Source organism: Phocoena phocoena, chromosome 21 (genome assembly GCF_963924675.1).
Source record: "Phocoena phocoena chromosome 21, mPhoPho1.1, whole genome shotgun sequence".
Taxonomy (NCBI): Eukaryota; Metazoa; Chordata; class Mammalia; order Artiodactyla; family Phocoenidae; genus Phocoena; species Phocoena phocoena.
The window spans coordinates 5,616,544-5,640,952 of record NC_089239.1 but is presented as its reverse complement, the minus strand read 5'-3'; the positions used below and the strand labels follow the sequence as shown (position 1 = coordinate 5,640,952).

Below are 24,409 nucleotides of genomic sequence, written 5' to 3'. Positions count from 1 at the left end.
TAAGTTATGCTTCTCACCATCGATTATTATTTTCAATTCCTAACTGACTGGACGAACACAACTGTTGGATATTCATTTTTATTTCACCAACTTAGAAGCTCCCTGATCTCAGTGTTCCAAGTTTCTCCAGAGTTCAATCTCCAGCCACGCTACTCTCCTTAATGGAAGTTGTGAGTAGAACTAAAAGTTCCATCCCTCTAATCAGTTGGTCTTTCTGGTAACCAGCACCATCCTGAAGCCATCTAGATGCCCCACCCTGTTACTCCATTAGCATAAATTCGGTTTGATCAGAAGGCGCTCATTATGAATAACAACAAAAAAATTCTTATCAATCAGGAAATTCCAAGGGGTTTAGGATCTTTGTGCCAGAAACCAGGGGCAAAGACAAAATTATTTTTTTGGTGTTATGCCACATATAGAAGCCATTAGAGTGCTTTTTTTCTAATTAATGAATGATTAAATTAGTTAATAAATTTATTTATTTACTTTGCTATACTTTAGTAAACATTTTGGCACTTTGTTTTTTTTTACAGTGATATTATTTTCCAAGGGTACCTTTTTTAAAACTTTTTTTAAGTATTTACATGAATATATGTTGCATTACTATTAAAATTTTAAAAGACAAACATTTTGAAAATCTGAAACAAATTAAATAGAATGAAAGAAGCTTATGGAGCTAAATCCATTTGTTTACAAATGACTGGTTATTGTTTAGCAATTTAGATTTTTGAACCATTTCCATTGGGAAATATGGTACACATACAGAAAAACTGCAAGCTAAAGTGGAAAGCTCAATGGTTTTAACAAAATTCCTTTACTCAACCCTCACTCAAAAAACAAAAGGACCTCTGCTATTACCCAAGATGGCAATCCTCCCAGTTCCTCCTTAATCAGTCTTTTCCCTCCTTCTAAAAATAATTACTATCTAAATTATATGGTACTCCATTTCTTTCTTTCCTTTACATATTTAGATCTAAAACATGTATACATAGGCAGTTTTTAACTTCTTTATTGGAGTATAATTGCTTTACAATGGTGTGTTAGTTTCTGCTGTATAACAAAGTGAATCAGCTATACATATACATATATCCCCATATCTCCTCCCCCTTGCGTCTCCCTCCCAAGCTCCCTATCCCATGTCTCTAGGTGGTCACAAAGCACCTAGATGATCTCCCTATGCTATGCAGCTGCTTCCCACTACCTATCTATTTCACATTTGGTAGTGTATATATGTCCATGCCACTCGCTCACTTTGTCCCAGCTTACCCTCCCCGTGTCCTCAAGTCCATTCTCTACATCTGCGTCTTTATTCCTGTCCTGCCCCTAGGGTCCTCAGAAACTTTTTTTTTTTTTTTTTTAAAGATTCCATATATATGTGTTAGCATACAGCATTCGTTTTTCTCTTTCTGACTTACTTCACTCTGTATGACAAACTCAAGGTCCATCCACCTCACTACAAATAACTCAATTTCATTTGTTTGTATGGCTGAGTAATATTCCATTGTATATATGTGCCACATCTTCTTTATCCATTCATCTGTCGATGGATACTTAGGTTGCTTCCATGTCCTGGCTATTGTAAATAGAGCTGCAGTGAACACTTTTCTACATGACTCTTTTGGAATTACGGTTTTCTCAAGGTATATGCCCAGTAGTGGGATTGCTGGGTGGTATGGTAGTTCCATTTTTAGTTTTTTAAGGAACATCCATACTGTTCTCCATAGTGGCTGTATCAATTTACATTCCCACCAACAGTGCACCCTCTCCACACCCTCTCCAGCATTTATTGTTTGTAGACTTTTTGTGTGTGTGTGTGTGTGTGTGGTACACGGGCCTCTCACTGCTGTGGCCTCTCCCGTTGCGGAGCACAGGCTCCAGACACGCAGGCTCAGTGGCCATGGCTCATGGGCCCAGCCGCTCCGCGGCAATGTGGAATCCTCCCAGACCGGGGCACGAACCCGCATCCCCTGCATCGGCAGGCGGACTCTCAACCACTGCGCCACCAGGGAAGCCCTGTTTGTAGACTTTTTGATGATGGCCATTCTGACTGGTGTGAGGTGATACCTCATTGTAGATTTGATTTGCATTTCTCTAATGATTAGTGATGTTGAGCATCCTTTCATGTGTTTGTTGACAATCTGTATATCTTCTTTGGAGAAATGTCTATTTAGGTCTTCTGCCCATTTTTGGATTGGGTTGTTTGTTTTTTTGATATTGAGCTGCATGAGCTGCTTGTATATTTTGGAGATTAATCCTTTGTCAATTGCTTCATTTGCAAATATTTTCTCCCATTCGGAGGGTTGTCTTTTCGTCTTGTTTATGTTCTCCTTTGCTGGGCAAAACCTTTTAAGTTTCATTGGATCCCATTTGTTTATTTTTGCTTTTATTTCCATTTCTCTAGGAGGTGGGTCAAAAAGGATCTTGCTGCGATTTATGTCATAGAGTGTTCTGCCTATGTTTTCCTCTAAGAGTTTTATAGTGCCTGGTCTTACATTTAGGTCTTTAATCCATTTTGAGTTTATTTTTGTGTATGATGTTAGGGAGTGTTCTAATTTCACTCTTTTACATGTAGCTGTCCAGTTTTTCCAGCACCACTTATTGTAGAGGCTGTCTTTTCTCCATTGTATATTCTTGCCTCCTTTATCAAAAATAAGGTGACAATATCACCTCACACCAGTCAAAGTGGCCATCTGCAAAAAACCTACAAACAATAAATGCTGGAGAGGGTGTGGAGAAAAGGGAATCCTCTTGCACTGTTGGTGGGAATGTAAATTGATACAGCCACTATGGAGAACAGTATGGAGGGTCCTTAAAAAACTAAAAATAGAACTACCATACCACCCAGCAATCCCACTATGGGGCATATACCCTGAGAAAAACATAATTCCAAAAGAGTCATGTACCACAGTGTTCACTGCAGCTCTATTTACAATAGCCAGGACATGGAAGCAACCTAAGTATCCATCGACAGATGAATGGATAAAGAAGATGTGGCACATATATACAATGGAATATTACTCAGCCATACAAAGAAATGAAACTGAGTTATTTGTAGTGAGGTGGATGGACCTAGAGTCTGTCATACAGAGTGAAGTAAGTCAGAAAGAGAAAAACAAATATCATATACTAACACATGTATATGGAATCTAAAAAAAAAAAAGGTTCTGAAGAACCCTAGGGGCAGGACAGGAATAAAGATGCAGACATAGAGAATGGACTTGAGGACACTGGAAGGGGGAAGGGTAAGCTGGGACGAAGTGAGAGAGTGGCATGGACATATATACACTATCAAATGTAAAACAGATAGGTAGTGGGAAGCAGCTGCATAGCATAGGGAGATCAGCTCGGTGCTTTGTCACCACCTAAAGGGGTGGGATAGGGAGGATGGGAGGGAGACGCAAGAGGGAGGATATATGGGGATATATGTATAGCTGATTCATTTTGTTTTAAAGCAGAAACTAACACACCATTGTAAAGCAATTATACTCCAATAAAGATGTTAAAAAATTTTTTTTAAAAAAGAACATACACCATCTTACGAAGTGCACCATATAAATTTATCTTTATATACTATATTCATCTCTCATTTGTATTAAGTGATTCTTTGCAGTACACACACATACCCACACAGTGCATTTGGAAAATGTGTATTTTTCTAAATACGCACCGATAATTACAAAAACGACCATAACAGTCTCCAAAGTCATCTGTATGCATATTCACTTCTTGTGAACATAGAGCAGAAGCCCCCTTCGAAACTGAAAATATAAATAAAGTTTCAATTACTCATCTTAAAAAAAAAATTAAAAGCGTGGTAAATTTATACAAAGGCATTTAGACAACAAAGCCCAGGCAGTGTCATCTACTATAAATATTGGGTGCCATCTACTGGCTATATATGAAGGAGAAACACTTAACTAAAAACTACCTACTCGAGAATAGAAATTGTTATTATCGTCCATAAATGATTAAGAAGTAAAACAATCATTTGCTCACTTATCTGCAATTCTAATAGTCTACGCCATTTCCACCAATCACCTGAAACTTGACTAATAGCCTATTCTTTTTGTCTCATACTCACTAGATCTATTCTACCTCCTGACATAGGTCAACGATGCTTTGTTTTGCAGTTTTATCTCCAAATTTAGATTTAAGCAATAATTATTATTATGGCTATAGGGTGTATTACTGACTTAAGAAACAAATATAGTTTAAAAATAAACCTCAGAAAAAAAATACAACCATTACATTTTCCAAACAACTCCGCACACTGTTTATCTGTATCTTGGCATACTCCGTGATAGCAAAAGGCAGTCTTATTATTGCACAGTTCTAAATCAGCAGATTTCATATCAGGTACACAAAACTCAGCTATCCCATTGCAAAATTCTGGAAAATCACACATATCCGTGCTTTTCCTACATACATGTCCTCTTTCAGCTATCTGTGAGACAAAAGAAAACCAAATATTTGTTCTTAAAGTAGTAAAACAAAATATACAAATTTAAATAGGAGGATTGTATTTGTAACTATCATTTCCATCATTAATACATTTGTAAGTATTTAAAGTTAAATTATGAATTTACTTAAAAGTTCTGGTGGAATAGATCAGAAAGAAGCCAAATGTCCATCAATGGATAAACAAATTGTCCTATGGACAATGGAATATATTCAGCCACATAAAGGAATAGAGTACTGGTTTATGCTACAAGGTGATTGAAACTTCAGAACACTGTATTTAGTGAAGAAAACCAGACACAAAGGTCACACATTGTATGGTTCTACCTATATGAAATGTCCAGAGTAGGTAAATCCATAGAGGCAGAATGCAGATGGCTGGTTGCCAGGGACTGAGGGGAAGGGAGAAAGGAAGGCAAGTGCATAACGGGTCAGGATCTCTGGATGAGGAACCTGCTATGGAACCAGGTCGAGGTGGTTGCACCGCATTGTGAACGCACTAAATGCTACTGAACCGTTTTCACTTGAAAACGGTTAATTCTTTATTGTGTGATTTGCGCTTCAATTTAAAACAATGGCTCTGGTGAAAGTTCTCATAGTTAAAATGCTCTGGTTATCCTGAATATTTACTTCAAGATAAATAGAAAATATTTGATATAAAACGACGTGTATTTGTTTTCCAGCTTTTGATTCTTGGTGACTAATTAGTTGCACTCCTGAGATGTTTTAACTAACTCAGATGCCAGTCTTTGCCATGTTTCTAAAATGTTTCTTAATGGACATCTTTATCCTTTTTGCATTTCAAGTAATTTTCCTTTCAGGACTAACTCCACTTCCACCATGAGGAGTTTATAGCTGACATGAAACTGCTGCTGACTCAGGATGATAATCAGAACCCTTCTCCCTAGACACAGTGGTGGGAATTTAACTTAGAACGTAGTGGTGGGTCAGGGTTTCTGCCTCGACCAGGGGTGGAGATGAATGTTGGGAAACAGAGGATCCCTCTGCTCTTCTGAAACATCACACACTATGGACTAGAAAAGCCAGGAACTTCAATGAGCTATCTGTACTGCCTACAGGAAAAGTGTATTTGAGAACTGCCAGCAAAAAGGCAAGGATATCCAACAGATGCAGAATAAGAATCCTGTTGCTCCTTTTCCAAACAAAGATTCACCTGAGCACAAAGCTAGACTCACGCCTTACTTAAGCTTCGTAAGTGTTTGTTATTCTTTGCTTGGCTGTTGATCAAGATACAACGGACCCATAATAACTGGTGTTATGCAGTACCAATCACAGTTTCTTAAATTTCATATAGGAATGTCTGGGTACTGGCTAAAAACATATTAATCACTGTTACGTGTCAGAAAAACAGCTGGTTAGACTATTGGTCTTCCATGTCTTTTCACTTGGACTTGTGTCCATCTAAAATGAAAATTTATAAGAAAAAACTGGATCAGATCACTAAATTGCAGACAGAAGTCAGTGGAAACTAGCCTAACTGGAAGTGGACAGAGAAGAAAATGGAAAGCCTTTTAAGCTTATGGCCACCCGTAAGAGAGCAGAGTGTAAGGCACCTGTGAGCCTTTAAATGACAGCAAAAGCCAAATTCTATGCTATAATACATAATAAAATTAATGTGAACTAACATAGGACATTTAGCTGTTACCCTGAAGCCCTCCCTAGTAACTTATACTATGAATTTTCATTCAACCAAATGTAGCAATTACCTCTGTTGTAAAGAATTATCCTTTGAGATGTAGGCAGAGGGCAATGGACTGCTTAGAAATGTCTGACTGCTCATTTCCACTGATTTGGAGACAAAGACTAAGATGAGAGCTCTGGTGAAGGAAAGGGCAGCAAGGTTTATTGCTAAGACGTGGAAACCCTAGGCTGGCCTCTACATTCATGTGCCTTGAAACAAATGACCATTGACTTTAAAAACTAGCCCACTGGGTGAAAAAGAACATGCATAGAGCAAAGTAAAATAATGTTTGGAGAGATTTCATGGACAAAGAAAAAACAAACTTGGCAGCAAAACCTCTCATTAATCAGTCTTTATGTTTGTCATAGACCCCTGAAAGTGACACAAAAACGGTGAGTCACTAAAATGAAGCAATCCCTAGAACAGAGATTTTACCTAGTCTCCTATCAGATGTGGCCATGAAGGAAAATTGAATGGAAAACTTCCCAAGGGAAGTCAAGGGTTCAGTCAGTCACTTCCAGGGTCTTGCCAAAGCTAATCTTCACTATTAGATATGCTACATATTGCTGACTATTCTATATGGATTCCTTTTCTGCTACTTTCAAAATGAGGCATTTTAATTATTATTGTCTGTTTATTCAAATATTGCATGTCAAGTGTGTGTTGGGTGGCTTATTCATAATTTTGTCATAAGTCGTTCAATCACGAAGAGCTACATTCAGGCACGACCAAGAGGAACTCACAGCATCCAAATTATCTGGAATTGTTATTAAATGCAATAAGAGGATGGGTCTTGAGCAGAGATTGAAACAATACAGTAAGAGGCAGCACTACGAAAGAGGTTGAAAAAGATCTAAGGACCTTCTCTCAGTTCTGAAATCAACTGTGTATGAATCGAGTACATAAAGTAATATAATTTGAAACATGAGTAAAAATAAAAGCAGAAAAAAAGTGCTACAAAACGCACCCAAAAGAATATAAAAATTTCATGAAAGAAAATAAGGCAATATTTTGAAAACTTACCAGACAAGTTTTTCTGTCACAGCATGGTCCTGTACCACAGTCTGCATCTCCAATCAGAAAACATGTTACAGCATCACAGCATTTTTTATGAGAGCATTGCTAAAAAGCAAATGCAATCAATTTAAATAAAAGGAATTTTCAATAAAATAAATCATTTTATTTATTGTCATAATATACTAAAGTATGTCTCTAAGTTAATTACAATCACAGTATAATTTTTACTTCTGTATCTACTTTTAACACCACTTAATATATATACCTAAACATAATATATTTTGATATAGAAAAAAAAGATGGCAATGAAATTATTCATGGTTCCATGCTCAAGAATTTGAACTGTTAAAAATGTAATGCAATTTATTTCAATCTTTGTGTTCATAAATATAGGAATTGTAAATTTTGAGATTTTTTTCACTTACTACATCTTAAGTGGTTACCCATCTTATCAAGTCTCTTCAAGATATCATCCTGTGAATATGTAATAATATTTGGATGTGACAAAATAGAGCTTCTAAATTACAACAGCATATTATCATTGTAAATGACATTTCAAAGAAAATTTGTCATTTTTTAGCTCTAAGATTGTATATGAAAGATTGATTCTAGAAGTTATTAGGTCAAAGAATTTAAAAATATTAAAGGCTCTTCATAATATACACTATTTCCTTCTTTCTATATAGTTATCTATTCAGTGTAAGAGTGATGTTAAAGAAGACTGATAATATTTTAAAATAAGTAAAGCTGTGACAAAGTGAGAGAGTGGCATGGACATATATACACTACCAAACGTAAAATAGATAGCTAGTGGGAAGCAGCCGCGTAGCACAGGGAGATCAGCTCGGTGCTTTGTGACAGCCTGGAGGGGTGGGATAGGGAGTGTGGGAGGGAGGGAGACGCAAGAGGGAAGAGATATGGGGACATATGTATATGTATAACTGATTCACTTTGTTATAAAGCAGAAACTAACACACCATTGTAAAGCAATTATACTCCAATAAAGATGTAAAAAAAAAAATGACATTTTTCTTGGCCTATGGAAATAAAAATAAATAAATAAGTAAAGTGGATAGGCACAAATTACTAAGTGTTTATATCTGTTTCAATTTTATTAGTTTTATTATTAATGTGCTGAACATTTTACATATCTGCACAATCTGATTTATACTTTTATGCATACTTTTTGTTGAAGTAGTCTTCTGTTTATTCCCTTTATTTGTAAGCACTTTTATATTAATGATGTTAACCCCTAGCCACTAATATATTTTACAGTGTTTTACAATTTGTCATGACAGTTTATTTCTATTTTGGCAGTTTTTTTTTTTTTTTAGTTTTTTGTTATTATGATATTGTGAAATCTGACAACTGCCAACTTTCTTTGGTATTTGTTCTAAAAGTTTATGTATAAAACTTTCCTCCACCCTAACCCCAGTAAATATGTGAAGGTACAGTGTGTGTGTAAAAGTTTTGTGTTATATATATACATATATGTGTGTATATATGTATTTTTATTTGACATTAAATATTTTGAATAGTATGTTGTAAAAGTAACTATAATAATGTATCTTTTCCCCCCAAAATTAAATTATCAGTTGTGTTTATAGAATAATAAGTTATTCCTGATAGTTTATTATACCTGGATACTCATATAATGTCCTATATAAAATTAGATATAATGTCTTCAATTACATTAATTGCATATTATTAAAGTATATCCCAAATTCTATTACTATATAACACTTTGTAATATTTACAGGAATCAGATGATATTCTTTCTTTTTTAATTTTCATGTTTCATTATTAAGAAGAATGTGTTATGTTTCACAATATAAACATTTTAATGAAAACTATCAAGAGAATTTAGTGAAGATGGAAGATTAAACACATTAACATTGGGGAAAATAAAACAAAAATCAATGACGTGAAAGGGAAATCTCTAACACCTAGAATCAAAGAGAAAGCCTACTACAGTGCAAAACATATTTGGACAATACTCAGTGTATAATGGAAACCTAGACTAAATACCAGGCTTAGAAATTGGCCTTTTATGACATGTAGTTTAAAAATGGAATTCCATCATGGGACTGGAAGTGAGGACTTTGTAACATAGGTAACTGTGGTTTATCATTGAGAAATCTGAGAAATCAAAGAACATTCTTTTACTCCTAGTCCAAACATTTTATCAAATGTTTCTTCAATATTTAATATCTTGTAATTTTTATCTCTCTGTTACTTTAATGATATATGTTGAAAAATACTGAAACATTTCTCTATTTCTGGAATAAACACCATAAGCATCCTCTTTTTCAGATATTTACTGGTTATTTGATAATTTTGACTTAGGCATTTTGCAGGTATTTTCCAAAATATAAACCAGTCATTCAAAGTAATGCTAAGCTGACTACAGGAGGAATCAACAACTTTCATTATTTAATTTTATTTCTATATACTTGCAAAGTGCATTGAAAATTGAATTTTTTAAAAAAAATATGCAACTTACAATAATATCCAAAAACATGAACTACTTAGGGTTAAATTTAAGTAATTACAGACACCTAAATAAATGGAACAATATACCATGTTCATGGTTTGAAAAACACATTATGTATACTATTCAATTCTCCATAAATTCATCTTTAGATTTTTTTTAAAATTTCAAGTTTTTTTTTTTTTAGGGGGTGGGTAGAAATGGAAAAGTTGATTTAAAATTTTATATAGAAATATAAAGACCTAAAATACCCAAATCTATCTTGAGAAAGAAGTAACCAAACATGAAGATATATTTTACCTGATTTTGTGCATTAGGATAAGGAGACCTGGTACTGGATAGATATGTAGATTATTGGAACACAAAGTATGTCATGAATTGTTTTTCAGTAAATGTACCAAGGTAATTCAATGGGGGAAGGACAGTCTCTTCAACAAATGGGTCTAGAACAATTGAATATCTTGAGAAAAATATACCTTGATCCTTAACTTACAAAGTGCCACAAATTACTCAAAATGATCATACACATACACATAAAAACTAAAATTTGTAGACTTCTAGAAGAACATTTACAAGGAAGCTTCACAAATTTAGGATAGATAGGCTACAAGTAGCATAATATATCAAAGAAGAAAATTATAAACTGGACTTCATCAAATTAAAAACTTTGACTCTTTGAAAGATATCATTAAGAAAACACAAAGCTAAGCCACATACTGGGAGAAAACCTGGCAAAGGCTTGTGTATAGTTTATATTAAGAATTCCTGTAAGTATATAATAAAAAGACAAACAACCCCATTAAACTTTGCAAAATATTTGAACAGACATTTTAAAAAGGAAACATATGAATGCCCAATAATCACATGAAATACTGTCCCATATAATTAGTCATCAGGAAAATACAAACTAAAACTGCAATGAGATACTAGCACAAACTGAAATGGCTAAAATGGAAAAGACTGGCAGTAACAAAAGTGGTGAGGATTCAGAACAACCGCCACTGTTATACATAGATGGATGGAATGCACAATATTACAACCATTTTGGAAAGCATTTGGACACTTTGTTACAAACTTAATAGTACAATGAATGTGTTGTGACAGAAATTAGAAGTTTAGATATTTATGGGATTGACTTGGATGAGGTAAGGGAAAACTGTCTGTGGTAATGTAAACGTTCTACATATTTTCCACATTTAATCAGGTGTAGCATCACTCAAATTCAAAAACTCAGCAAGTCAGAAAGAAAATATAAATAAGTATAATGAAGGCCACCTAGACACATCATGAGTCTCTGTGCAGACAAGAAAAGACAAGATCACAATGCCTTTGTGGACATAAAGGCAGATAGGTCCTGTGGATCATCTGGCCAGGTATGGTATGCAGAAGCAGACTTGTTCAGTAAAGTCTTCAGTGACAGTGAGGGCAAATGGTTTTTGACCACTGTTGTTGAGACCCCTGAAAGGTTCCATCAGTGGGAAGTGATGGTCTTGTGACACGAAACAAAGTTTATTGGGCTTGCTGTTCACCCACCTATACTTTCAAGAAAATAAAAACTACTTCCCTTCTGCTGGTGGCCATAACTATAGATAGAAAAGTCCTGGTGATCAAGACCGGTTTAGTCACCCCCAAATTTACTGAGATATGTTCTTACAATGAGTAAGAAAAGAAAGAAATTAGAGATGTGCTTAGGCAAAAGCCTGGTGAAGTCATAAAGTCTCATCCAAATAGCATATTATGGATCCATGTAAGTTTTGCTGGATATGAAGGCTTCAAAGTCACTCAGTCACTTTCAGAACCAACCTCATGCTCTAAGCACCACTGGTCAATGAACACACTGTCTAATGACATGGATGTGGAGAAAGAGAATGTAAAGACCTAACGGGGCTTACTGCAGTAGGTCTTGTTAAAAGATAACCTGAGGCATATTAAAACTTTTAAGAGTTTATTTGAGCAAAAACTGATTCAAAATGGGCAGCATCCAATTTAACAGTTAGAAAGAAGCTCCACGGGACTTCCCTGGTGGTCCAGTGGTTAAGACTCTGCACTTCCACTGCAGGGGGCACGGGTTTGATCCCTGGTCAGGGGACTAAGATCCTGCATGCCACACGGCATGGCCAGAAAAGAAAAAAAAAGTAAAAAAAAAAAAAGAAAGAAACTCTTAAGAGCTGTAAAATATGGAAGACTTTTATAGGCAGAAGGGAGTGGGAACAAGGAAGTTATACTGGCAAAAAGGTGGGCTGATTATTGCAAAGTTACTTTCCTTTAGGGGATGGCAGGGGTCTATCAGGCAGATTACCTAACTAGTGCTGGCCAGGTGATTCCTGATTGACTGGTTTAAGATTCCATTTCTGGAAGAGCCAAAAGTGTAGTTAAGGTACATCTCTCAATTTGGTGATGTGAGGTTTAGCATAAGGGACTCCATTTGGGGCCTGGTGTCTTGTTTTCGTTTTTTTTTTGTTTTGTTTTTTTTAATTAATTAATTAATTTATTTATTTTTGCTGTGTTGGGTCTTCGTTTCTGTGCGAGGGCTTTCTCTAGTTGCGGCAAGCGGGGGCCACTCTTCATCGTGGTGTGCGGGCCTCTCACTGTCGCGGTCTCTCTTGTTGTGGAGCACAGGCTCCAGATGCACAGGCTCAGTAGTTGTGGCTCACAGGCCCAGTTGCTCTGCGGCATGTGGGATCTTCCCAGACCACGGATCGAGCCTGTGTCCCCTGCAATGGCAGGCAGATTCTCAACCGCTGTGCCACGAGGGATGCCCCTGTTTCTCTTAACAGTCTTTACAGCTATAATAAAACAGTGGCCTATCCAAGATGAATTCTCATTTTCCAATACATACCCTTGAAATCCAGTGGGGCAAGCTACCTCTTCCCTTAGGTCCACTGTCACTCCATCTTGGATTTTAAATGAAGACTTGAGAGTGCCCAGATGATGAAATAGTGACCCAAATCAGATTAATCAGTTCATCCACACAGTGCAAACAGGCTATCAGAGACAACTGAACATACTCTTGTATCGCAGGAATAATCTTTGAAAAACTATTTAGGAACTGGGCAATAAACTACCCAGAATGGACACCTTGGCAAAAGCTAAATGTAATTTCCTGCAGGCCAAGGGACAGAAAAATCAATGGTTCAAGTCTGAGTCCTATGTTCATGTAGACATGGATATTAGGCCAGAGAGAATCTAATGAGGAAATTGTTTGTCTGCCCTTCGGAGAAAGTCTCTCTCACTACTGGGCTACAGAATAGCCATGGTACTTTAAGGTTTGGGCTGTGAGCAGGAATTATTCCTGGACACCATGTATTTACTGTTGGCAGACTATCCTGTCTGACATGATACCATTTGATTGGCATTCACCCCAAATGTTTGGTACCCACTCTGTACACAGATCTTACCTCCTTCAACAATAAACAGGACAAGAATAAAGGGTTTCATCCACATGAAATGAAAGCCATATATACTGGTCAAGATGGATTGGAGAAGTGATGGTAGCCAAGTTGTCAAGCTTTTCATCTATCCTGAGCACAGGCCATTATAGTACCAGGAAGTCCCCAGGGGTGAGATTGAAAGAATATTCTTACTAGATTTGGAAATGCTCTCAAATCACATACATTTCTGGTGGGTTCTTTAGGGCTAACACATACCCGAACAGTCACAAATAATAGATTTATGCTGAAGAGATGATGGGGATAGATATTCTACATAAACGTAACAGTTCTCTTGATTTTAAGGGACGCTCTCAATGTGGAAATGCTACGATTAAGACCGTGGAAGTAGGGACGAGTATATGACTGGAAGCCACATAGCTATCCTGGCCTATCTACATTGTTATTGTGACGCGGCACAAGATACAGTGGGAAGGAGAGGGAGAAAGGAATAGGAAGGGGAAAGGCAGCTGGTCAGAAGATCACTGTCTTGATCACGGACACAGCATATGCAGGGATACTCAGGAAAATCTGTCCTCTTATAATAGCCCTGCCTGGCCAGTAAAAGGTGGCTTATATAAGCGAAACATGGCAGTGGCTCCAATAGCAATGGCAGTTCCAGATATGATGCACAGTTACAGACCGAAGGCACTTGGTGTGTGGTGGTGGAAATTATAGTAAAACCTTTCTTCCGTATCTCACTAGACCCCAAAGATCAAAATCAGCTTGCAAGTTTAGATATTGAAAACAATTTATAACACATCTATGTGTTCTGAGACACTTGCAATCCACTTATAATCCAAGACTGGGCTCCAAAACAAGACCTAGTGTTTCCAGCACTTGGGACCGAGGAAGACAGGCAAATGTGTCTTTTCTACCAGTTACAGTCAAGTGAGAAAAGGAAATCCAGGGCACACAGCCCAGGGCAATGGACAAGGCCAGTCCTCACAAATACAGCATGTTAGCCCCTAATCTCCTCTCGAGGGTATTGTTTGACATTGACTGCAATAGACACCTTTCCAGATATGACACAGCAATTCCTCTGCACAGCAGACATGAATCATACTAATCAAGTACTCCTAAATGGATGATATTTACACATCTAGTCAGGCAACGGTGCCACCTTGAAAGCCAAGGATACTCAGTACTGTGCAATTAGCTGGGGCAGGCCATGGACGTTCTATGGTCCACATCACGCACAAGCAGCTACAAGTAACTTTAGAGCCAGTTAAAATTTCTGCAAATGTGTATGTCTGAGCTTATTAAACAATGAACTACCCTGGCCATTAGTTTGTTTTACGTCTTTTATATATTTTTGTTCTTTTGTTAGTCTCTATCATTGGATAAATTTGTTCTCAGGTCTCAGACGTGATGTATGTTGGTGATAAACTAAGAACTGCCTATACTCCTAAAGTGTTTCAAGGTTGTAAAGTGTTGCAAACGAGAAAAAAAAAAGTACTGTCTGGCTAGAGGAAGTCACAGGTAATTAGAGCCATACATTATAGTACTGAGGTTTAAACAGAAGTGGAAACCATTGTTCCCAGAGTGATTAACAAATCAACAATAATTAAAATAATTTTTGCCACTACTGGCCTTTAGCATATAGCACTGGATACTGCTAGTACTTTTCACTAGCAGTAAAAACTTCCATTCTGGGAAGCTGACGAAGTTCACTTCAATTTCATTAGGCAAGACTTGGAGCACCGCTTTACTCTCCTCCCCACAATAATATGTCATCTCAGGATTATACCAAATCTGAAATATTATTATACCAGTGTGAAATATTATTGAATGTATAGGTATTCTGTCAAAATCATAACACTTTTAGAATGGTCTGCAACTGAGAAAATTTGCATCCCATGCTATTTAAGCATATATGACTAAAGACAGACTCTACAATCCAAATAATCCATCTATACTGACTTAGAAAACAAGCAGTTACATTTCAATGGGGGTAGGTGGAGCTCAGCCAGAAGAATCATTGAAAGCAGTCCCGGATAAAAGGGAAAAAAACCCCGGCCACTGGGCACTGTAACTGATTAGGACCCCCTGCAACCGCAGGCATCTCTGATCACCTACACAGCTGATTTCATCCAATGGCCCTAAATTTCCTGATATCCACTGGCTCCTGGAATTTGGAACTTATGAACTTTATCCCATGGTTCAGTGAAGAACTTTTCCTGGGAAAGTTCCACTATAAACAGATTGGCCTCTGACACTGGTAAAGTCCACAAACAGGAAGCTGTACACCCATAAGAAACAGAAATAGCCCACCTACTCCTTTACCTAAACTACTAGGTCACTGAAGGTCCTCTCTATAAGACTTGTCTCATGCCGAAAAAACTTAGTTTACTGAAGCATACATCCTAGCCTTCCAGCATATTGGTGATAAATTCCTGATAATTCATACAAGTGAATGCGAATGAAATGACAGACAAATGTGTAAAAGACATGAAAAGACCATTCAACCATAGGAAAACCCAAAGTAAGTAAGATATCCTCAAAGTTATATATACACGTATACCTCATGACACAGCACATTCACTTGTTGGTACACACACACCCTAGCGAAACGCAGGCACACGTGCAGCAGGAAACATGTGCAAGAAAATTCATAAATAACTGAGTCTTTACAGCCATAAATTGAAATAAACTTAAGTTTTCATTTCACAAATAATGCATAAATAAACTGAAATTTTCATAAACTCAATACTAAAAGCAATGAAAACAATTGGAATATAGCTACATTCAAAAGTTGATGGATGTTCCAAGTACAATACTGGGTGAAAGACCAAGCTGCAAATGACACAAATCATATGATTGCCAATTATATGATAGTAGAACACAGTTAATCAAACTATCTTGTATAAAGATGGGAAAATAGGAGGTAAAACTAAAACTATGATGACAAGAAAGTACTGAAATGATACCTTTAAATTCTAAATGATGATTGGGAAAAGGAGGCATATTGAGAGTGGACACACAAAGAAATTCTTTGGCAGAGGTAAGGATTGTTTTGACCTTAGTGCAAAGTATTCAGGTGCTTGTTAAGTATCTATGTATTACACTCTTCATCCATATTTCCTGTATATATTTCATATATATTATATATCACAGTGAAATAATGGAATGGTATAAATATTTACTGCTAAACAAAAGTGGGCAGAGTTTACTATAGAGAGAACTGTACTAAAATATATTTTAAAGAAAATTATAATTAAATGGGAGATTATTTCTGAAAGAAACTTCGACATACAAAAACACTGATAAAAAGGAATGGAAGGTAAAATAAAGCAACTATTTTCTGAATAAATTCTTCATAGTACTTTCTAATGTAAAGAAATGAAATATTTTACAAGAGTATTTTACAAGAAAGTTAATTGGGTTGTAAACACTGTGATCTGGAAAGAAGGTGGTCCAGATAGATGTTTACCATTAAACATCTATGGTAAAAATACAAAGATAATCACTAAAGGAAAATAAACAGTACATATAGACTAAATCACTAAAAGAAATACTGGAAGAAAGGAAAACAAAATAAACAGATTCAACAAAAATTAAATTAAGAACAAATGTGGCAAATTGAATATAGAAAATATAAAAATTTTGAGACAACTAAAATTATAAAAATATGCAATCTAGAGGAGCATAAGAAAATTAAATGTAATGAGGTATCCTGGAAAAGATCCTGGGACAGAAAAATGCCATTAGGTAAAAACAAAGGAAATCTGAATAAACTATGGACTTTAGTTAATTTAAAAATATGTAAAAGTATTAATCACAATAATATTTGAGTTAATCTTATAAATCAAGAACAGACTGAATTATAAATTAAAACCTAAGGTAAATACTGAACTTAATAGTAAAGAAAACCTAAATGAGAAGAGAGAAATATCAGGGAAATACTAATTTAAGGAAGCTAGTGTGTGCATAGATATAGACATAAAATATGTATACAGATATACAGATATATACCAGACCAAATAGACATGAAAACAGAAGTCAACATTAGAAATAAAGAGATTCAGTATTTGAAGGTAAAGTATTAAATTTCTAAGAAGGTACAACAATTGTAAATAAATTTACACCATATAAAAGAAATACAAAATATATAAAATATGAATTGAGTAAATGATAATGAGAATTAGGCAAATCCAACTGTATAGTTGGAGATATCAATATTATTTCTCGAGTGCTGAAAGTTCAGGCAAACAAAATTAGTAAAAATATACAGAAGATTTGAGTCATTCACTTAAAAATTATAATGCAATCAGAATATACAGATTTTAGCTCCTAACAATTAGAGCTTACATCTCAGCAAGCAAATATGAAACATTAAAATAATCACCGCACGAGTATATGAAGGCAACAACAACAAAATGCAATGATTAGCTATCTTACCAATCACAAATGAAAAACAAGAAGACAAATAGCAAACAGCTAAATATAACAACAAACCAAGGATTGTGATTAATCCAATTCTGCAAAACGAAGTTAAAATAAATGAGGCTCTATACATGCAAGAACTGAAAGTAGGAGATGAGGAGGTGAACAACAGCATACATTTAATAACTCAGTGATCCAATTCAGGCACTTTGGAGGAATTCAGGGATGATTTAGGTGATAATTATACTACTGTTGGAACTGATGTTTATGATACAGAAAGGTGGGTAATGTTTACACAACAAGGAAAATCTACTTCTTTAACCACACTGCACTTACCCCAAACTTAAATTCTTCAAATGTTTCAAATTCAGGATGAGCCAGTTATCACATGCCTTATATCTCCCCATCTTAGCTATTTGATAAAATGGTGCAACATTAAAAAAAAAAGTCCTTCCACTTATATCACAACTATATTTATAAGACTACAGAAACAAATCTTTAGATAAGCTATTAATGTTTCTCACCAACCTCTGGCCCACCACAATCACATTGCTCTGGCGGTTCTAGAACTCCATTGCCACAAACTGAAACTCTTCCTTGTGGAACCACTTTTGAAACTGTTCGATTCTGAAGACATTCAAATTTAGGCTGTGAAGCTGTATGTTTGAATTCATCCATGCTGCAACTGCTAAAAAACTTTACACCACGGGAACGTCTGAAATTAAATTATATTCCTCAGTTAAAAGGAATAAAATCAGTATCAAAGTAATACTCCTTCAATAACGTACTATGAATTCTGTACTACTTCACTTAGAGAATAGCCAAAACGGGAGAGTGCTTTATTTTTAATACAATTAGTAATGCAAGAATAAGTTCGTTTCTATTATAATTCAATATAACAGACATCTAATAAGTAGAGGATGTTAAGGTTACATGATTTAGAATACATTAAACAAAACAGTGCTTGGCACACAAAAAGCTCGTTTAAGTATGTCTCACTATTTACTATTTTCATTATTATTGACAACACCATCATAATTATTTATATTATTAATATATTAATATTTAATATATTATTATATATTATTATATATTAATATAATATATAATAATAATTAATATACACGAATATAATTATATTATAATTATTATATTATTAATAATATTTAATATATTATTATATATTAATATAATATATAATAATAATTAATATACATGAATATAATTATATTATAATTATTAAATTATTATAATTATGATGGTGTTGTCAATAATAATGAAAATAGTAAATAGTGAGACATACTTAAACGAGCTTTTTGTGTGCCAAGCACTGTTTTGTTTAATATATTCTAAATCATGTAACCTTAACATCCTCTACTTAAGAAAATGAAACATACTAGGAATAATATGGGAAAATGAAGGAATAAACAATGGTGGGCTGTGTTAATTAAAAGTCAGAATTATTTGTACTTTGGTAACAAAATTAATTAATTAAAATATCTCAACACTGAGTATATAGAATGTATAAACCCTAGATTCCTTTTATTTTGATATTTTTATATTTCTAAGTGTACTGTTTAATGGGCTTTTGTTTAAATTTGTAACAATCTCTATGAGATTAGAGAAATGATACAAAAGTACGAAAACCAAATTTTGTTTCCTGAAATGGTTCAGTAAGTTGCCAATGGGAGATCCTGATTACTCTCAATATTTTAATGTATAACTCTTACATAGTAATGAATTCTCTGAAATCACACCTTCAATATCAGGAAATAATGATATGGTGCTAAAATCTAATCCTCACATCACATTCAAATTTCCCCTTCATCACAGTATTGGCACTTTATAGCAAAAGGATCCAGTTCAAACTCAACCACTGCATTTAGTTTTCATGTCTCCGTAGCTTAGTTGATTACAATTTTTGTTGAATTTCATGACAGTGAAACGTTTTATAATTACAGGCTGGTTATTTGGTAAAATGTCCCTCAATTTGGGTTTATGAAATGTTTCCCCATAGTTAGACTGAGGTTATGCATCTTGGTAACCTCATCACGGAAGTGTTGTTGACTCTGTCTGCTCCATTGCATCCTAACAGATAGCACATGATTTCAACTTGTTATGTTTTTGGTAAAAGTCACTTTGATCAGTTGATTAAAGTGTGTCTGCCAGTCTTCACTCTAACATTTCTTTCCTTTCTTATCACTTAATAATTATTTGAAGAGAAGTTTTATGTAAAATCTCATTTCTAATCACATTTTCAATTCATTCATCTATTTACATGAATATGGAATCATATCTTCCTATTACACTCAGTGGGTTATAATCCATTACGAACATTACAAATGACTTTCAAATTGTCCCAGATTTGCCTATGGGGAGCCCCTTTCAAACTGCTTTGTGTCCCTGTGACAAATCTCCATAATCCTTTGAACGCCTCCTTATAGTCTGACACTAATGTTCCAGGCTTGTTTGCTTTTGTCTGTCTTAGCCCTTGAATCAGGTATATGATGTCTCCAACTTTGTTCTTCTTTCTCAAGATTGCTATGGCTATTCAGGGTCTTTTGCTATCAAGAACTGCCTGTTTGTTATAGCTCCATGAAACCCAGGAACACAAGCTCCCCTGCCACTAGGGCTACATGATCAACAGGTGTCTCCAAGGCAGCAGCCACAAAAAATAGTGCACCAGGCACCTGTAGAAGCTCCTCTATGGAAGACACTGGCACTCTAGGGTACAGCAGATAGAGAGTCCAGTGATAGCACTCGCCCTCTGCAGTCTCTGGAAAGGATCACAGTCAGTTGTTGGATTTGTGTTTAACTAGAAACCTGATTCTCATGCAGCAGTTATGAAGGTAAGCTAAAAGACTTCTTTCACAGGAAGACTGTAATTCTGGTTCTAGGGTCTGTTTGTTGTGCCATGCAGGTGGCAACCAGCTGAAACTTTCTCTGTGGGTTACCATCCTGTGGTACCCACAAGCATAAGTCCTGCTGGCCACCCGAGCCAGGTGGTCTACACGTGTTCCCTGGCAGCAGCAACAAAATTCAGGGCGCCAGACAAGGTTGTAAGGGCCTTTCTGAGAGACGCCGAGGAGCTGGAGCAAGGAAGGGGGAGGGTGAACAGTTATGCCCACTGGCCTCTGCTTGTTGAGAGAATCACCGTTGGCCCTAAGATGTGAGTCAAACAGTCAGCATGACCCTCAGGCAGAAGCTCCTGGACAAGTAAATGGGCCACTTTCACAGAAAATCTGGGGTGTGTTTCAGTCTGCTACCCATGCAGTGCCCTGGCGTGACAGCTCGCCATGAACTACCTCTCCAATCATTACTGTTACAGTCCCAGGGGACCCAGGAACGCAAGTCCCTCTGGGCACCAGAGCCGGGCCATCAGGGGGTGTCTCCTGGGCAGCAGCCACAGAAACTAAAGCAGCAGAAGCCTGTACAAACTCCCCTCCTGGAGACACTGGTTCTCTGGAACATGGCAGATGGAAGCCTTGAAGATAGTTCCCATCCTCCAAGCCCTCTGAAAAAGATTACAGTATGACTTTAGACATGGGTTTCATTAGAAGCCTGCCCCTCAGGCCACAGCTATGAAGATAAGCTAATAGGCCTCTTTCACAGAAAGATTGGGTTCCTAGGACTGTGGCCTCTCGCTGCGACCTGGGGGTCATAGCTGTTTAAGAAAACTTGTTCCATTGTTTACAGTTTTGTGGGACCTGTGAGCTTAAACCCAGCTGGCCACCAGAGCCCAGTGATCTAGAGGTGGCAACCTGTGGGTGGCAACTGCAAAAACTGGGGTGCCAGGGGACGGTGCAAGCTCCTTTCCAGGAGAATCCAGAAAGCTGTAGCGAGGTAGAGGGAGAACACAAAGGTGGCATCCACCAGCCTCCATCCCCAGAGAGTACCTTAGCAGGCTTCTAGATGTGTGTTCAATTAGAGGCCTGACCTTCCAGCCAACACGTTAATATGAGAAAATAAGCCTCTTTGGCATAAAGACTGGGTGCCTCTCAATAGGCCACAGAGGTGGCAAGTGAGTTCAAAAGTTTTAAGATCTCTTTCTCGGTTCACTATAGCCTTATTTGGCTCACATGTGCAAGTCCAATTGTCTTTCACAGCTAGATGTTTGGGGGTTCATCTCTCAGTTGCAGGTCTTACCGGTTAGGGTGTCCAATAAGCGTTCAAATCCTTCACCCCTCAGAGAGAATCTCTAGGTTTGAGTTCCCTCCCAATTGTGGGACACCTTGCTGGGGTTAGGAATTATGGTGAGATTGGTTCTTAGCCTTTCCTACCCTCTTCGATGTTGTTTCTTCTCGTTTGCCCTCTGTGTAGGTGTCGTGTGTGTGTGTGTGTGTGTGTGTGTGTGTGTGTGTGTGTGTGTGTGTGTGTGTGTAGGTGTCTTGAGCATGCTTTCTGTTTTTTTTCTGAGGAAATTGTTCCATGCGTAGCCATAAAGTTGGCTTGTCTGAGGGTGGACAGAAGTTCAAGTTCTTCCTAACTCACCATCTTGAACCAGAACCTCTATAAATAATTCTTGACATCTCTCTTCCTCTCAGTCTTATGAAACTGCTGTAGATTATTATGAGAATCATTATTTACCAAATACTGTTGCCAAAGTTCTCCAGGTCTCTGCTCAAAACCTGCCAACGTGCACATTTATCAGGAGTTAACATAAATCTTTAAGGCAAAGGGTCCAGAGATAAGAAAAGGAAGCTACAAACAAACAAACAGATGGAACCAGCTGGGACCAAGATGGCGAGGAATCTGACCTCCAACAGACCCTGAGTCTCATTATACACTGATTTTACTATATTAGTTTATTAAATGACACACCTACCAGTGCCTATAAATGGCCACTAAGGAACAAAAAGGATTAATAAAAGGGGGCACCCCACTCCCTCAAAATAGCCCTGCCTCTGCCCTTGTAGACTAATGCATATGCCTCCGCATCATTAGCCTCACTCTTCCAACCTCTGTCCTTACTCTTTAAAAGTAAATCCCTCTCACCACACGGGTGAGAAGTTGATCTGTGAACTTAGCTCCTGCTTCTCCATTCCTTGCCCACTGAGGAGAGCTTGTGCTGTGTCGATGGATCTCAGCTTCGGTTTCGTTACTCTGTTTCTTGAATAAAACAAAAAAAGAACTCTCCCCTGCCCAGGCAGAGAGCCTAGGGTCTATAGGACTTAATTCAGTAACAATATTACTATATTGCTATTCTTTCTGATATATTTAACATTCATGTTACAAAATATATTATATTATCCATACTGCATAAATCAATTAAAATGTGTTTTTTAAAATTTATCATAAAATCCCAATTTCCACATCATGATTGCTTGCTCAGGCTCTTTCCTACATTTCCTAGTACCTCCTGGACTTCTTCCTCTGACTCTTGGTTCCTTAGCCTCTTTGTATTTTACTTTCCTTTTTTGTTTTTTTAAATGTCTACGCCTTTAACATTCTTCCTTATAGTTTCAGCCATTTCTTTTGTTTCTTTGTTTTATCCCTCCCCCAAGCCCTTTTTTCCAGTCTTTTGAGCTCTTAAAATTTTTTGCTATCCAAGTATCGCTTCACTTGCTTTCCCTGAAAAGTTTTCAACAAGTTCTTCACATGACTAGATTTATTTCTTCTCTTTCAGGTCCTAACATAAGTTTTGCCTCATAGAAAACTTCCTAGACCACTTTATCAGAAAGTTTCTCCTCCCCATGTATTCCCTATTTATTTCCCTCCTGGCACTTATCATAAGATGTTTAAATCTTCTTTATTCTTATTTCAACTGTTTAAGTTTCTGCCCTGATGGACTAATATAAGGTATATAGCTTTTTTCTATCTCGCTAATCATTTATATGACAAACACAATACTTGTGACACAGTACATACTTTAAAATTTTTTTGATATAATGAATGAATTTCACCTCAAGGTTCTAGCACTCCACACAAAGTCATCATCAATGACTCGATACGATAGCACTGAATATAGAACTATGAAGCACATTTCCTACAATATCCAATACTCATTCCCTTTAATAAGCTTTAAAATAACTTGTACGTATTTAATAAAAATATTCTTATTCAAGTTATATTGAGAGAAATTATTCATCAAGAAATGTAAGAAACACCTCCCAAAAGAAGACAAAGATTTGATAAAAATAACATCTTACATTGCTTCAGGATTCATTATGCATGTAGTTCCTGGACAGTAACAACTGTAGATGTCATTATTATATGTTAATCCCAGGTTAATTCCAAGCAACTGTGCCAAAACAACTGAAAATGCCTCTAAGGTTATCATCTTTGGATACTAAATAGAAATGAAAAACAGAATGGTTGCTTAAGTTATTTTTTCAACCCTTGGTCTTTTCATGTAATTGTGGCCATATTACCTAAATGCAAATACTAATTTAATAAACTAGTATACCAAAGATCTTAAGATTTTCTTAAGAGCATTTTACAAAGTTAAATTTTGTTATTCTTTTTGAGTAATAGTACTTTCAACCCAAATGGCATTGACAAATAACAAAATAAGATTAATCATATGTTTTCATGACACATTACTGATTTAATTCTAATAAACTTAAAAAAATATTACAAGAAGATTAATCATTGTTTCAGTAACTATATCACTTTTAATGTTAACACTGAAAAATACACAGATTCTTAAGGGTTTAACTGACGATCAGTTTTGATGTCAAAAATAGTTTTAGGAGAGAAAATCAAACATTTTTTTTCTAAAGGCAGAATACTTGTATTAAAAAACTAAAAATTCATAAGTAGTGATATAAGCAACACACAAAGCCCTGGTTGGTAATCAATGATGTTTTTAACTATCTCCATAGTTTTGCCTTTTCCAGAATGTCATAGAGTTGGAATAATACAGTGTGTGGCCCTTTAAAATTGGCTTCTTTCACTAACCACTTTACTTTTAAAATTCCTCCACAT

At 36.2% G+C, this 24,409-nt stretch overlaps 1 protein-coding gene across 1 annotated transcript in view; it reads right to left on the bottom strand.

The window, feature by feature from the left end:
- Positions 1-24,409, bottom strand: part of LOC136141916 (A disintegrin and metallopeptidase domain 3-like) — a 116,732-nt gene that overhangs the window by 31,343 nt on the left and 60,980 nt on the right. The window contains 5 exon segments of the mRNA XM_065900072.1: positions 3,664-3,758; positions 4,249-4,444; positions 7,184-7,282; positions 18,011-18,197; positions 23,632-23,771. Of these exon segments, the coding sequence (XP_065756144.1) occupies positions 3,664-3,758; positions 4,249-4,444; positions 7,184-7,282; positions 18,011-18,197; positions 23,632-23,771 (717 nt within the window).